At 47.4% G+C, this 14029-nt stretch overlaps 1 protein-coding gene across 1 annotated transcript in view; it reads right to left on the bottom strand.

Annotated features, from left to right (window-relative positions):
* Nucleotides 1-7031: 7031 nt before the first annotated feature.
* Nucleotides 7032-14029, bottom strand: part of LOC141102673 (proto-oncogene Mas-like) — a 52166-nt gene continuing 45168 nt past the window's right edge. The window contains exon 2 of the mRNA XM_073591588.1: nucleotides 7032-11587. Within this exon, the coding sequence (XP_073447689.1) occupies nucleotides 10551-11528 (978 nt within the window). The 5' untranslated portion in view covers nucleotides 11529-11587 and the 3' untranslated portion in view covers nucleotides 7032-10550. The remainder of the gene's footprint in view (nucleotides 11588-14029) is intronic.

The following is a 14029-nucleotide window of genomic DNA, read 5'->3' as shown; positions in this document are numbered from 1 at the left end:
AAAACTTGACAGAGGTGCTAACCCTCCCCCCACTTCATTCAAAACTACCATTAACATTTTCAACTGGAACTATAGCTTAATTTTTAATTTATTAAAAATTTTATTATAATTATCTTTATTTTTAATTAAACCTCTTCCTTTTTATAATATATCTTATTATAGACCTGGCGATGTCATCACTGGGTCTCTGTACTTTTCTGTGCAATGCAGGCAGATCATGGATGGTGGGAGGGGCTGGCAGGGGGCTGTACATAGCTTTCCGAACACATCCCTCATAACTGAGCTCCTCCATCTCCCATAACTGAGCTTCTCCCATAACTGAGCTTCTCCCATAACTGAGCTTCTCCCATAACTGAGCTCCTCCCATAACTGAGCTCCTCCCATCTCCCATAACTGAGCTCCTCCCATCCCTCATAACTGAGCTTCTCCCATAACTGAGCCCCTCCCAGAATTGAGCTTCCCCCATAACTGAGCTCCTCCCATCCCCCCCATAACAAAGCTCCTCCCATCCCCCCATAACTGAGCTCCTCCCATAGCTGAGCTCCTCCCATCCCTCATAACTGAGCTCCTGCATCTTCCATAACTGAGCTCCTCCCATAATTGAGCTTCCCCCATAACTGAGCTCCTCCCATCCCCCCCATAACTGAGCTCCTCCCATCCCCCCCATAACTGAGCTACTCCCATCCCTCATAACTGAGGTCCTCCATCCAGGGCTGGTGCAAGGATTTTTGACACCCCAGACGAAACCTCATTTTGCTGCCCCCCCTTGACTCCGCCCCTGTATCCACCCCCTTTACCCGAGCATCTGTGTGACAGAAGCCAGCGCTAGAGGAAGCATGCGGCTGCAGTAGAGGGCACTGATCATAGAGGCGCGTTGGGGATGTTTGCTTCCGTTCCATCAGGACATGTCCCTCCAGTGCTGCGCCTCTATAATGACACTACAGAGCGGCTGCCTGAGTAACCTGCAGCAGAGGCATCCCCCTAGATGTGCACGTTTTATACCGGCAGCGCCAACTACAGGTTGTAACATTTTATTACAGAAGTATTTATGATACAGCACCGAAAACTTACATCGCACGGAGAGTAGGGAAACCAGCGGCCGGGCGCCCTAGGCGGCCGTCTGGTTTGCCTAGTGATAGCACCGGCCCTGCCTCCATCCCCCATAACTGAGCCCGTCTTCCACCCCCCCATAACTGAAGTCTTCCACCCCCCCCATAACTGAGGTCTTCCATCCCCCCTCATAACTGAGCCCTCCTTCCCACCATAACTGAGGTCTTCCATCCCCCCCATAACTAAGGTCTTCCATCCCCTCCCATAACTGAGGTCTTCCATAACTGGGCTCCTCCTTATTAGCTTTGTTGCCCTTCTCTGAACTCTCTTCAGTTCCAGCTCATCCTTCCTGAGGACTGGTGACCAGACCTACATGGCATACATGAGATGTGGCCGGACCAGAGTCTTGTAAAGCGGCAGAATTATCATTTTATCTTTGCAGTAAATCCCATTTTTATGCATGCTAATATTCGGCTTGCATGCTATTGCTGAGCCTATCATCTACTAGGACCCCCAGATCTTTTTCCATTCTTGATTTTCCCCCCAAAGGTTCTCCCCCTAGTGAATAACGAGCATTCATATTTTTTAGCACCCAACTGCATTACTTTACATTTTTTTAATATTAAACCTCATTTGCCATGTAGTAGTCCATCCCTTTAGCCTATCAAGGTGTTCCTGTAAAATTGCTATAGCCTGTTGTGACTTTTTTTTATATAGAAAAGAATCGGCTGTGCTTGTAGGAACTGCAGCAAAGGTATCTCCTAGAGAAAACCACAAGATTCTGAGGTCAGGACAGGCAGCACAAACCAAGCTGAGAAACCAACCTGGGTATCCAGAGCAGGCAGCATCGGCATGCTGCATAGACAACATAGGCTGGGACCTAGTAGGGAGGTGCTTGGCCTAGGGGGTGACATTAGGGTTGCTACCTTTTCTTTAAGCCAAACCTGAACCCTGTAGCGGCCCCTTGGACACCTTTTGGGTGCCCCAGGGAGAGGAGTAATGCGGTGCGCATAGCGTGCCACAACAAACCGTGGGTGTGGCCAAATTGCTTTTGCTGACATCATCACCCTGCCCCCCAGTGATGCCGAACCTGCCCCCAGACAGCCGCCCCCAGCTCCCGGGTGGCAACAGATTTGGGTGTGACGATCATGGTCACTGAGCCTGGTCTGAATAATGTGTCTGGGTTTCAGTCCGCCTTGATTCAAAACCTGGACTGTCTGGGTGAATCCCGGACAGGTGGCAACCCTAGGTGGCACATGGCCAACTACATATCATGGTATGGTCAGTAATACATTATAACCACTTCCTGCCCGCGTTATAGCCAAAAGATGGCTACAGTGCGGGTTTACTTTTACAGGGAGGCCGTCATGTGACGTCCTCCAGTGATCGCACACTGCCCGCACACCACCTGTGGGCAGCGAATGGCTTGCTCTGTGATCACGGAGTCCTTCAGACATCAACTGATCACAGATCGGGAGAAACGGACAATCAGATCGCTTCACCACATGATCAGCTGCGTCCCATGACAGCTGATCACGATGTGAACAGAAGGCGGTTATCGGCATTCCTTTCCTCGCTGTCAGCCTGAGGAGAGAGGAAGAGAGCCGATAACCGGCTTCTGCTAAAGGGGCAACTACACTGATAATCGGGGCACTTATTATTAGTGCAGTCCCAACAGGGCCCACCAGTGCTGCCAATGGGTGACACTGATGAGGAGGCACTGATCAGTCCGGCCAATCAGGGCCACCTCTTTAGTGAAGCTTATCAGCAAAAATTACCTGTTTGGTAAATTTTACAACAAACTATGATTTTTTTTTTTTTTTCACACTTTTCTTTTTTTTTTTTTCATTTGTTTAGAAAAAAGACCCCAGTGGTGATTAAATACCAACAAAAGAAAGCTCTATTTGTGTGCCTATAAGTGCCCATCAATCCCGCCTATTAATGCCATCTATCAGTGCCCACAAGTGCTGCCTCATCAGTGAAAGAGAAAAATTACCTGTTTGCACAATTTTACATCAAATTATGAAAAGTTTTTTTCAATTTTTTTTTTTTTTTACAATTTTCGTTTTTTTTTTCATTTATTTAGAAAAAAAACCCCCAGTGGTGATTAAATGCCAACAAAAGAAAGCTCTATTTGTGTGCCCATCAATCCTGCCTATTAGTGCCATCTATCAGTACCCATGAGTGCCGCCTCATCAGCGCACATCAGTGAAGGAGAAAAATTACCTGCTTGCAAAATTTTATAACCAACTATAAAAATATATATATATATATATTTTTTCACAATTTTCTGCCTTTTTTAGTTTATCAAAAAAAATAAAACCCCAGTGGTGATTAAATACCACCAGAAGAAATGTATATTTATGTGAAAAAAAGTGTTACATAACCGTGCAAACGTCATTAAAAGTGTGACGGCGCTGAAATGTGAAAATTGTCTGGGGCAGGAAGGGGGTGATAGTGCCCGGTATTGAAGGGGTAAAAGTATCATAGTAAGAGGCAGACGTGTTCCTTTTGGTATGTGATGGATGGATGGGCGATGTGATGGATGGGCGATGTGATGGATGGGTGGGCGATGTGATGGATGGATGGGCGATGTGATGGATGGGCGATGTGATGGATGGGTGGGCGATGTGATGGATGGGCGATGTGAAGGATGGGTGGGCGTTGTGAAGGATGGGTGGGCGATGTGAAGGATGGATGGGCGATGTGAAGGATGGGTGGGCGATGTGATGGATGGGCGATGTGATGGATGGGCGATGTGAAGGATGGGTGGGCGATGTGATGGATGGGCGATGTGATGGATGGGCAATGTGATGGATGGATGGGCGATGTGAAGGATGGGTGGGCGATGTGATGGATGGATGGGCGATGTGATGGATGGATGGGCGATGTGAAGGATAGGTGGGCGATGTGAAGGATGGGTGGGCGATGTGATGGATGGGCGATGTGATGGATGGGCGATGTGAAGGATGGGTGGGCGATGTGATGGATAGGTGGGCGATGTGAAGGATGGGTGGGCGATGTGATGGATGGGCGATGTGATGGATGGGCGATGTGAAGGATGGGTGGGCGATGTGATGGATGGGCGATGTGATGGATGGGCAATGTGATGGATGGATGGGCGATGTGAAGGATGGGTGGGCGATGTGATGGATGGATGGGCGATGTGATGGATGGATGGGCGATGTGATGGATGGGCGATGTGATGGATGGATGGGCGATGTGAAGGATGGGTGGGCGTTGTGAAGGATGGGTGGGCGTTGTGAAGGATGGATGGGCGTTGTGAAGGATGGATGGGCGATGTGATGGATGGGCGATGTGAAGGATGGGCGATGTGAAGGATGGGTGGGCGTTGTGAAGGATGGGTGGGCGATGTGAAGGATGGATGGGCGATGTGAAGGATGGGTGGGCGATGTGATGGATGGGTGGGCGATGTGATGGATGGATGGGCGATGTGAAGGATGGGTGGGCGATGTGATGGATGGATGGGCGATGTGATGGATGGATGGGCGATGTGATGGATAGGTGGGCGATGTGAAGGATGGGTGGGCGATGTGATGGATGGATGGGCGATGTGAAGGATGGGTGGGCGATGTGATGGATGGGTGGGCAATGTGATGGATGGATGGGCGATGTGAAGGATGGGTGGGCGATGTGATGGATGGATGGGCGATGTGATGGATGGATGGGCGATGTGATGGATAGGTGGGCGATGTGAAGGATGGGTGGGCGATGTGATGGATGGGCGATGTGATGGATGGGCGATGTGAAGGATGGGTGGGCGATGTGAAGGATGGGTGGGCGATGTGATGGATAGGTGGGCGATGTAAAGGATGGGTGGGCGATGTGATGGATCAATGAAGAGAGTAGACGACCCCTGACAATCCGCGAGAAGGGAATTTCGTGTAAATTTCACAATCACACCACACACAGTGCCAGCTGTAATTAGGATCAGGTTCGGTAATTGGCATTTAGATCTAAGAAATGCAAACTAGGAAGATGCCGGAGGAAAGGAAGAGCCAGTAATAACATGAAATAAAAGGCCAACCCTTCCAAGAAGCAGAATTACTAGAAAATCAGCAACCAACATCTAATCTGAATTTAATTAATATGGATGCCAACATTCTTTTCTAGGAAGGAAAAATCTACATCCAGTCCAAGTAGTACAAACTACTTCAGATAATCTCACCATTGTGGGAGGGGCAGAGACACAAACTACTGCAGAAAATCTCCCCATTGTGGGAGGGGCAGAGACACAAACTACTGCAGAAAATCTCACCATTGTGGGAGGGGCAGAGACACAAACTACAGCAGAAAATCTCACCATTGTGGGAGGGGCAGAGACACAAACTACGGCAGGAGATCTCACCATTGTGGGAGGGTCAGAGACACAAACTACAGCAGAAAATCTCACCATTGTGGGAGGGGCAGAGACACAAACTACTGCAGGGAAATCTCCTCACTGTGGGAGGGACAGAGACACAAACTACTGCAGGAAATCTCACCGTTGTGGGAGGGGCAGAGACACAAACTACAGTAGGAAATCTCACCATTGTGGGAGGGGCAGAGACACAAACTACTGCAGGAAATCTCACCATTGTGGGAGGGGCAGAGACACAAACTACTGCAGGAAATCTCACCATTGTGGAAGGGGCAGAGACACAAACTACTGCAGGAAATCTCACCATTGTGGGAGGGGCAGAGACACAAACTACTGCAGGAAATCTAAGCATTGTGTGAGGGGCAATGACACAAACTACTTCAGGTAATCTCACCATTGTGGGAGGGGCAGGGACACAAACTACGGCAGGAGATCTCGTCATTGTGGGAGGGGCAGGGACACAAACTACTTGCGGAAATCTCACCATTGTGAGAGGGGCAGAGACACAAACTACTGCAGGAAATCTCACCATTGTGGGAGGGGCAGAGATACAAAGTACTATGTCAAACTTTACCACTGTGGGAGTTGGTGGGTAGAATTACTACTGAACCTTTTATATTTCATGGTACCTACAAAAGCATTATGTCTCAATCTTGTAATTGGCTCTTTCCTCCATCTGTTGTAAGTTGTCTCCCTCCTTATGCTGCGTTACATGCAGTGCACCACATGTGCCTCATAATATGGCTGGTGGTAAAACTGGCAACACTGACGCAAAAATGTTATTGCTGGAAACCCCCAAAGAGACTAATGACCGATGAAAGAAAAAAAAAAAAACAGACTAGACGTAAACCATCAATAATACTCTTCAGTTCTGCTTGGATAAGTTTTTTTTGGAAATTACACAAAATGTTTTGCTTGTTATCTGCAAATGACTAAAACCAGTGCAAAAAAAAATCAGTTTGAGGAGGATAATGATGAGGTGCAGCCCATGGCAACTTGTTTATTGATGTGATTTGGTATTTCCCTTTATCCTTCTCTGCTGAGCTAGTTTGTTCAGTCCTAGATAGACAGCCCATGTTTATTCTGAGTAACCTCAATCAGCGTCAGACCTTGCAGTGAATGGGTTTAGGAAAGTCATTGTCTTTTTACACTTCAAAAGACTAGAAAAAAAATATCCTTTTTGCTACACTTATTTGACGTAAATTTTGTGTTTTATTTAACTTTTATGCCTTATTGAAGTGTTAAACGGCCTGTGGATGGTGCCAAGTCAGCGGGTGACCATACTGTCCAGATAGACTGGGTCTAAGGAGGTATTTCAATGCATAACGTGGTATGTAAAGGGGAGAACAGCACATGCGGTATAGAAAAAACACAAAAATTTTGTTTGCCCCTGCCATTGAACGAGGTAGCGATCAACAATTATTGTTTATTTCTATCCTCCCTGAGTTTCCTATGGAGAGTTTCAACTTTTTTCGAGTTCTTTCCTAAAACATAATGCAGTCAGTGTGAGTTGATCATAATATCCAACAAGCCTTATGCCGCGTACACACGAGCGGACTTTATGGCAGACTTTGCCCGGCGTACTGGATTTCGTCGGACAATTCGATAGTGTGTGGGCTCCAGCGGACTTTGTTTTCTCAAAAGTTGGATGAACTTAGATTTGAATCATGTTTCAAATCTGTCCGACGGACTCGAGTCCGGTCGAAAAGTCCGCTCGTCTGTATGCTAGTTCGACGGACAAAAAGCCACGCTAGGGCAGCTATTGGCTACTGGCTATGAACTTCCTTGTTTTAGTCCGGTCGTAAGTCATCACGTACGAATTCATCGGACTTTGGTTGATTGTGTGTAGGCAAGTCCGCTCATTCAGAAAGTCCGTCGTAAAGTCCATCGAAAAGTCTGCCGGGCAAAGTATGCTGCAAAGTCCGCTCGTGTGTACGCGGCATTACTTGTCTTTATCAAAGGATTCCAGTACAATGCCGTACAGTGAAAATGGCAGATGGCTTGGAATGAATATGTTCAGTGTCATTATAATTTATCATCGAGTTGTTGACATGTTCCATTGGCAGGCCAACCAGGCTAGGCTGAAAACCAAACTCTTCCATAACCTCATCAAAACAGCCATATACAAACGGGGAAGGGCTTGGATAGAATGAGTAGAAGTGGCTTCCTTTCTACAGGAGGTGGGACTTAAAAGGATCCTCCCAGAATACCCAAAAATAAAATTGGAAAAGAAACAGGGACAATGTCCACCTTTCCCACCCATCTCCTTTGGAACATAGTGTTTGTTCCAGCTCTGGAGGAGGCCATTCAAGTAAATCTGAGCTAAGACCCAAGATATCAAGCTGGACTAACCTGTCCAAAGCGAACACAAAAAAAGCCCATACTTATCTTTTAGTTGTCTTTTCTTAGTACCCCAAAAACCTCTGAAGTTGGAGCATACAACATTTATGGGCCAACTTTTAGCTCAGCATATTGTTTGCTCCAGCTCTACAGGTGCCCCTTCAAGTCCTAAGACCCAAGGTGTCAAGCTTGGCTAACCTGTCCAAAGCAAACACTAAATAGTGTCTATGCTTACCTTTCGCTGTCATTCCTAGCACCCCAAGAGACATTGAATTTGGAAACAAACAATATACAGTATATAAGGGCAAACTTTGAGCTCAGCACATTGTTTGCTCCAGCTGTACAGCAGCCATGCCAAGCAAACCTGACTCAAGACATCAAGCTGGGCTAATCTGTCCAAATTGAACACAAAGCAGTACCTATACTTATCATTAGCTGTCTTCCCTAGCACCCCAAGAACCCCTGAAATTGGAGAATACAATATATAACTTTTAACGTTTTAGCTCAGCAGATTGTTTGTTTGCTTCCGCTCTACAGGTGGCCCTTCAAGCAAACCTGACCTAAGACCCAAGCTATCAAGTTGGGCTAACCTGTTTATAGCAAACACAAAAAAAGCCCATGCTTATCTTTGTCTTCCTTAGCACCCTAACAACCCCTGAATTTGGAGCATACAATACATAAGGGTCAACATTTTAGCTCAGAAAACTGTTTGCTCCAGGTCTACAGGTGACTCTTCAAATCCTAAGACCCAAGATGTCAAGCTTGGCTAACCTGCCCAAAGCAAACACAAGATAGCACCTATGCTTATCTTTAGCTGTCTTTCCTAGCACTCCAAGAGCCCTTGAATTTGGAACATACAATATATACAGTATAAGGGCCAACTTTGAGCTCAGCACATCTAGATCTACAGGTGCCTCTTCAAGTAAGCCTGACCTAAGAGAAGATCCAAGATATCAAGCTGAGCTAACCTGTTCAAAACGAACACAAAATAATGAATATGCTTTCCCCTAGTAGTCTTCCTTAGCACCCCATAAGACCTTGAATATGGGGCATACAATATATATAAGGCCAACTTCCAGCTCAGACTGTTGCTCTGGAATGCAAATTCAAGTGTGATCTTCTCGGTTTGTAGACAGGTGCAGTCTGCTGTCCCCACTGCAGGTGGCGCCCAACCGCAGTGGCAATGCAGAGGGAGAGGAAGTCATGAGGAGCCTGGTTCCTCTATGGTTTCCAGAGTTACTGGGGCAGCAATCCGATTGGATGCTGGCTGTCCTTGTGACTCTTGAGACCATCTTGGGTGTGGGAAAGACTATTTAGGACCCTGGCCCCTGGGTTTGGCAAGCATTTTTGCAAAGTGGCTATAGTAGGGAAAGAGCACCCTGCCTGTCAGGGAAAGTGATAGAGGCAGTGAAAGGTTCCAGGTGAGTAGGGACAGTCTAGGGACTCGCAATACTGTACTGTAGCCTCCCCTTTTGGACTGGACTGGCCAGGATGCATTCCACCTTCTGAAGACAGACACTCTTGATGCATCTTTACCCACTGCCTTTTACTGAACTGTGAGTGTTACCCTAGCGGCGCTCTCCTCCTGGGGTCGTTTGTAGTTGACACATTCTCTGCCATACAAGTTCTGGGTTTTTCGGCAACCAGACTCTACCCATATGTGTTCAACACATTGCATTGAGGGATGTCTGGAAGCATGGCAAATGACTTCAGGGCTGGAGGCTACCATTTCCTGTTGCAGTAAATGTAGGTAGTAAGGAGCGCACAATATCCAATGAAATGCAAGTTGGAAGGTAAATTTGTAGTAATTTATCGGAAGAAGCAACACGTTTATCAAGCCTTGATAACTTGTTGCTTCTTCCAATAAACGACTACAACTTCACCTTTCAACTTGCATTTTGATTGGATATCAGGTGCTCCTTTTTACCTACCTTTACTAGTATATACAGAACTGACCTTGAGGCCATACCCAGAGGTAGCTGCCCAAGTTCCCAAGAAAAGAGCTCACCGCCACTTTCCTGTGAAATTGGGCAGAAAATCATTGGAAGGGAACTTTTCCAACCTGCCCCCGCCATCATCTACCCATTGATCTACCCTTGATTGAGTCAGTCCAGCACAATCCCCAACACTAAAGAGCTATTTCCCGTTGGAGCACCTTGAGTTTAGGGGGCCCTGGAATCTTAAGAAGCCCCTCACTGTTTCTGTATTTGACTGCTTAGCTCAGCTGAGCTTTGGTCAGCACATTGTAGGATGCCAGGGAGGCTTGGCCAGTCTTTCACCTTGCAGCTGGAGGCTGTCATTTAAGCTCACTTTAATAGACACTATTATAGCCCTTTTAGAAATGTTACATGGCAACACAACTTTTGCTGTAAAAGGCATCAAAATCAAATACCAAGAAAGTACAAAATTGGTCAGTCTTGAACACCATTTTAGTTTCTTCAGTCATTGCCCTCCAGGTAAAAATGTTGGTCCGGACTTTTTCTTTGTCAATTCTTGTTAACCTGTCTTGAAATTCAAATTTTGAAATTCCTTCATTTAATATTTCTGTACTTGGTAAATCAAGTTACTAGGTGCTGCTGGAAATGTGGTGGTTTTGGCAAGGTTGGATTGTCTTGATGTGGCCTTGCCATTTCCTGTTGGCTTGTCTTGCCATAGCCAAAATCAGTTCATGGCTTGAAATTCATATTTCGAATGCAGCTGGAAAACTGGTGGCCTTTTTTTTTTTTTTTTTTACAATGCTATCCAAAAGACATTGGTAAGGTCGGATTGTTTTGATGTGTTATTGGACTTGTTGTCTTTCTGATGGAACATGTATCCTGTCTGTGTCCACCATGAAGGCTCGTTGAAGGGAATCCTTGATGGAACAACATATGTTCTGGTTCCATTTTCTCCCAACAAGGAAGTATATATAAGGGTTGATTGTGCTGTTAAATACCAGCCAATATTGACTAATAAAAACCAGTTTGATGGGTGGTACTGTTTTCATCGCCCTATAGAACATTAAAAAACGAAAAATATTTAATGGCAACACTGAAAGGATAAAGACAATGACTGATATGATGATAATGATATACAATCTAGAAGGGTAATCCTGACTGACCGTCCTCCTCCTTAATTTGTAGAGTAAGGTGACGCTGGAAATAACCATGAGCGGTAGACAGATCCCGACCGCAGACACAAAAATCATCACTTCAACCGCTGCACATTGCGGATGATGTTTGATGTAAGCTTCTGGAGCACACACAAAGACGTCAAGGAGGCCCTCCAAGATGCCAAGCAGCCAGAGAACTGCACATGTCATAGTGGAGAACTTCTTGGGGCGACGAGTGCGATGCCAAATGGGGGACAAGACGGAGATGCACCTCTCCACGCTGATGGCTGTCAGGATGTTTTTCCCGGAATAGGTCAATGAGTAATAAAATACATCCACAAATTTGTAGAAAGGACACGTCACTTTAAATCCGGGATGTGAGCCAAAGAAATTGCTGATCTGGACCACCAACGTCAACATCACCACTGCTAGCAAGAGGGCGTCAGCCACAGACAGGTTGGCGATGTAAACTGTATATTTGTTCCTCCGGATCCTGAAGCAAAGGTTCCAAAACACGGTAATGTTTCCCACCAAGCCAAAGACACAAATCCCGAGGAAAACCGCGTCTACAGCAGGGAGCCGCAGCTCGGGACCCTCTGTGCACACCCTGGGGTCCTGCAGTATAGTGTCGTTTATGTCCGTCTCGTTTCCTCTAGTAATATTCATGTTGTCTTTCTTCGATGGTGAGCTCTTTGACGTATTGCAATGTTTTCTTCTTCTACCACCTGTATGAAAATATATGACATAGCTATCAATAAAGCAGAATTACTTTTTTTTTTATTAATAATACAGTTATCAGCTGAAAATACATTGTCAGTAGAGCAGTGGATGGTGTCAGTAGAGCAATGGATGGTGTCAGTAGAGCAGTGGATGGTGTCATTAGAGCAGAGGACGGTGTCAGTAGAGCAGAGGACTGTGTCAGTAGGACTGTGGATGGTGTCATTGGAGCAGTGGATGGTGTCAGTAGAGCAGTGGTCGGTGTCAGTAGGACTGTGGACGGTGTCAGTAGAGCAGTGGACGGTGTCGGTAGAGCAGAGGACGGTGTCAGTAGGATTGTGGATGGTGTCAGTAGAGCAGAGGACGGTGTCAGTAGAGCAGTGGACGGTGTCAGTAGAGCAGTGGACGGTGTCAGTAGAGCAGTGGATGGTGTCAGTAGGGCAGTGGACGGTGTCAGTAGAGCAGTGGACGGTGTCAGTAGAGCAGTTGATGGTGTCAGTAGAGCAGTTGATGGTGTCAGTAGAGCAGTGGACAGTGTCAGTAGAGCAGTGGATGGTGTCAGTAGGGCAGTGGACGGTGTCAGTAGAGCAGTTGATGGTGTCAGTAGAGCAGTTGATGGTGTCAGTAGAGCAGTGGACAGTGTCAGTAGAGCAGTGGACAGTGTCAGTAGAGCAGTGGATGGTGTCAGTAGAGCAGTGGACGGTGTCAGTAGGGCAGTGGACGGTGTCAGTAGAGCAGAGGACGGTGTCAGTAGAGCAGTTGATGGTGTCAGTAGAGCAGTTGATGGTGTCAGTAGAGCAGTGGACAGTGTCAGTAGAGCAGTGGATGGTGTCAGTAGGGCAGTGGACGGTGTCAGTAGAGCAGTTGATGGTGTCAGTAGAGCAGTTGATGGTGTCAGTAGAGCAGTGGACAGTGTCAGTAGAGCAGTGGATGGTGTCAGTAGAGCAGTGGACAGTGTCAGTAGAGCAGTGGATTGTGTCAGTAGAGCAGTGGATGGTGTCAGTAGGGCAGTGGACGGTGTCAGTAGAGCAGAGGACGGTGTCAGTAGGGCAGTGGACGGTGTCAGTAGGGCAGTGGATGGTGTCAGTAGAGAAGAGGACGGTGTCAGTAGAGCAGTGGATGGTGTCAGTAGAGCAGTGGATGGTGTCAGTAGGGCAGCCGACGGTGTCAGTAGAGCAGTGGGTGGTGTCAGTAGAGCAGTGGACAGTGTCAGTAGAGCAGTGGATGGTGTCAGTAGAGCAGTGGACGGTGTCAGTAGGGCAGTGGACGGTGTCAGTAGAGCAGAGGATGGTGTCAGTAGGGCAGTGGATGGTGTCAGTAGGGCAGTGGATGGTGTCAGTAGAGCAGAGGGCGGTGTCAGTAGAGCAGAGGACGGTGTCAGTAGAGCAGTGGACGGTGTCAGTAGGGCAGTGGACGGTGTCAGTAGAGCAGAGGGCGGTGTCAGTAGAGCAGAGGACGGTGTCAGTAGAGCAGTGGACGGTGTCAGTAGAGCAGTGGATGGTGTCAGTAGGGCAGCCGACGGTGTCAGTAGAGCAGTTGATGGTGTCAGTAGAGCAGTGGACAGTGTCAGTAGAGCAGTTGATGGTGTCAGTACAGTAGAGCAGTTGATGGTGTCAGTAGGGAAGTGGGCGGTGTCAGTAGAGCAGTGGATGGTGTTGGTACAGTAAAGCAGTGGATAGTGCTGTCAGTAGGGCAGTGGACGGTGTCAGTAGAGCATTGGACGGTGTCAGTAGAGCAGTGGATGGTGTCAGTAGGACAGTGGATGGTGTCAGTACAGTAGAGCAGTGGACAGTGTATAATGTACTGACACAGTCCACTGCCCTACTGACACCCAGACGGTGGACGGTGTCTGTAGGACTGTGGATGGTGTCATTAGAGCAGTGAACGGTGTCAGTAGGGCAGTGGACGGTGTCAGTAGAGCAGTGGATAGTGTCAGTAGAGCAGTGGACGGTGTCAGTAGAGCAGTGGATGGTGTCAGTAGAACAGAGGACGGTGTCAGTAGAGCAGTGGATGGTGTCAGTAGAGCAGTGGATGGTGTCAGTAGGACAGTAGATGGTGTCAGTAGGGCAGCCGACGGTGTCAGTAGAGCAGTGGACGGTGTCAGTAGAGCAGTTGATGGTGTCAGTAGAGCAGTGGACAGTGTCAATAGAGCAGTTGATGGTGTCAGTACAGTAGAGCAGTTGATGGTGTCAGTAGGGAAGTGGTCGGTGTCAGTAGAGCAGTGAATGGTGTTGGTACAGTAAAGCAGTGGATAGTGCTGTCAGTAGGGCAGTGGACGGTGTCATTAGAGCAGTAGACGGTGTCAGTAGAGCAGTGGATGGTGTCAGTAGGACAGTGGATGGTGTCAGTACAGTAGAGCAGTGGACAGTGTATAATGTACTGACACAGTCCACTGCCCTACTGACACCCAGAGCCGCTATCGGGGGGGGGGAAGCCGATACGACTGTAAG

The sequence above is a fragment of the Aquarana catesbeiana genome, linkage group LG07 (assembly GCF_042186555.1).
Source record: "Aquarana catesbeiana isolate 2022-GZ linkage group LG07, ASM4218655v1, whole genome shotgun sequence".
Taxonomy (NCBI): domain Eukaryota; kingdom Metazoa; phylum Chordata; class Amphibia; order Anura; family Ranidae; genus Aquarana; species Aquarana catesbeiana.
Note: the sequence above shows the minus strand (reverse complement) of the source record. Positions and strands in the feature narration are given on the sequence as shown.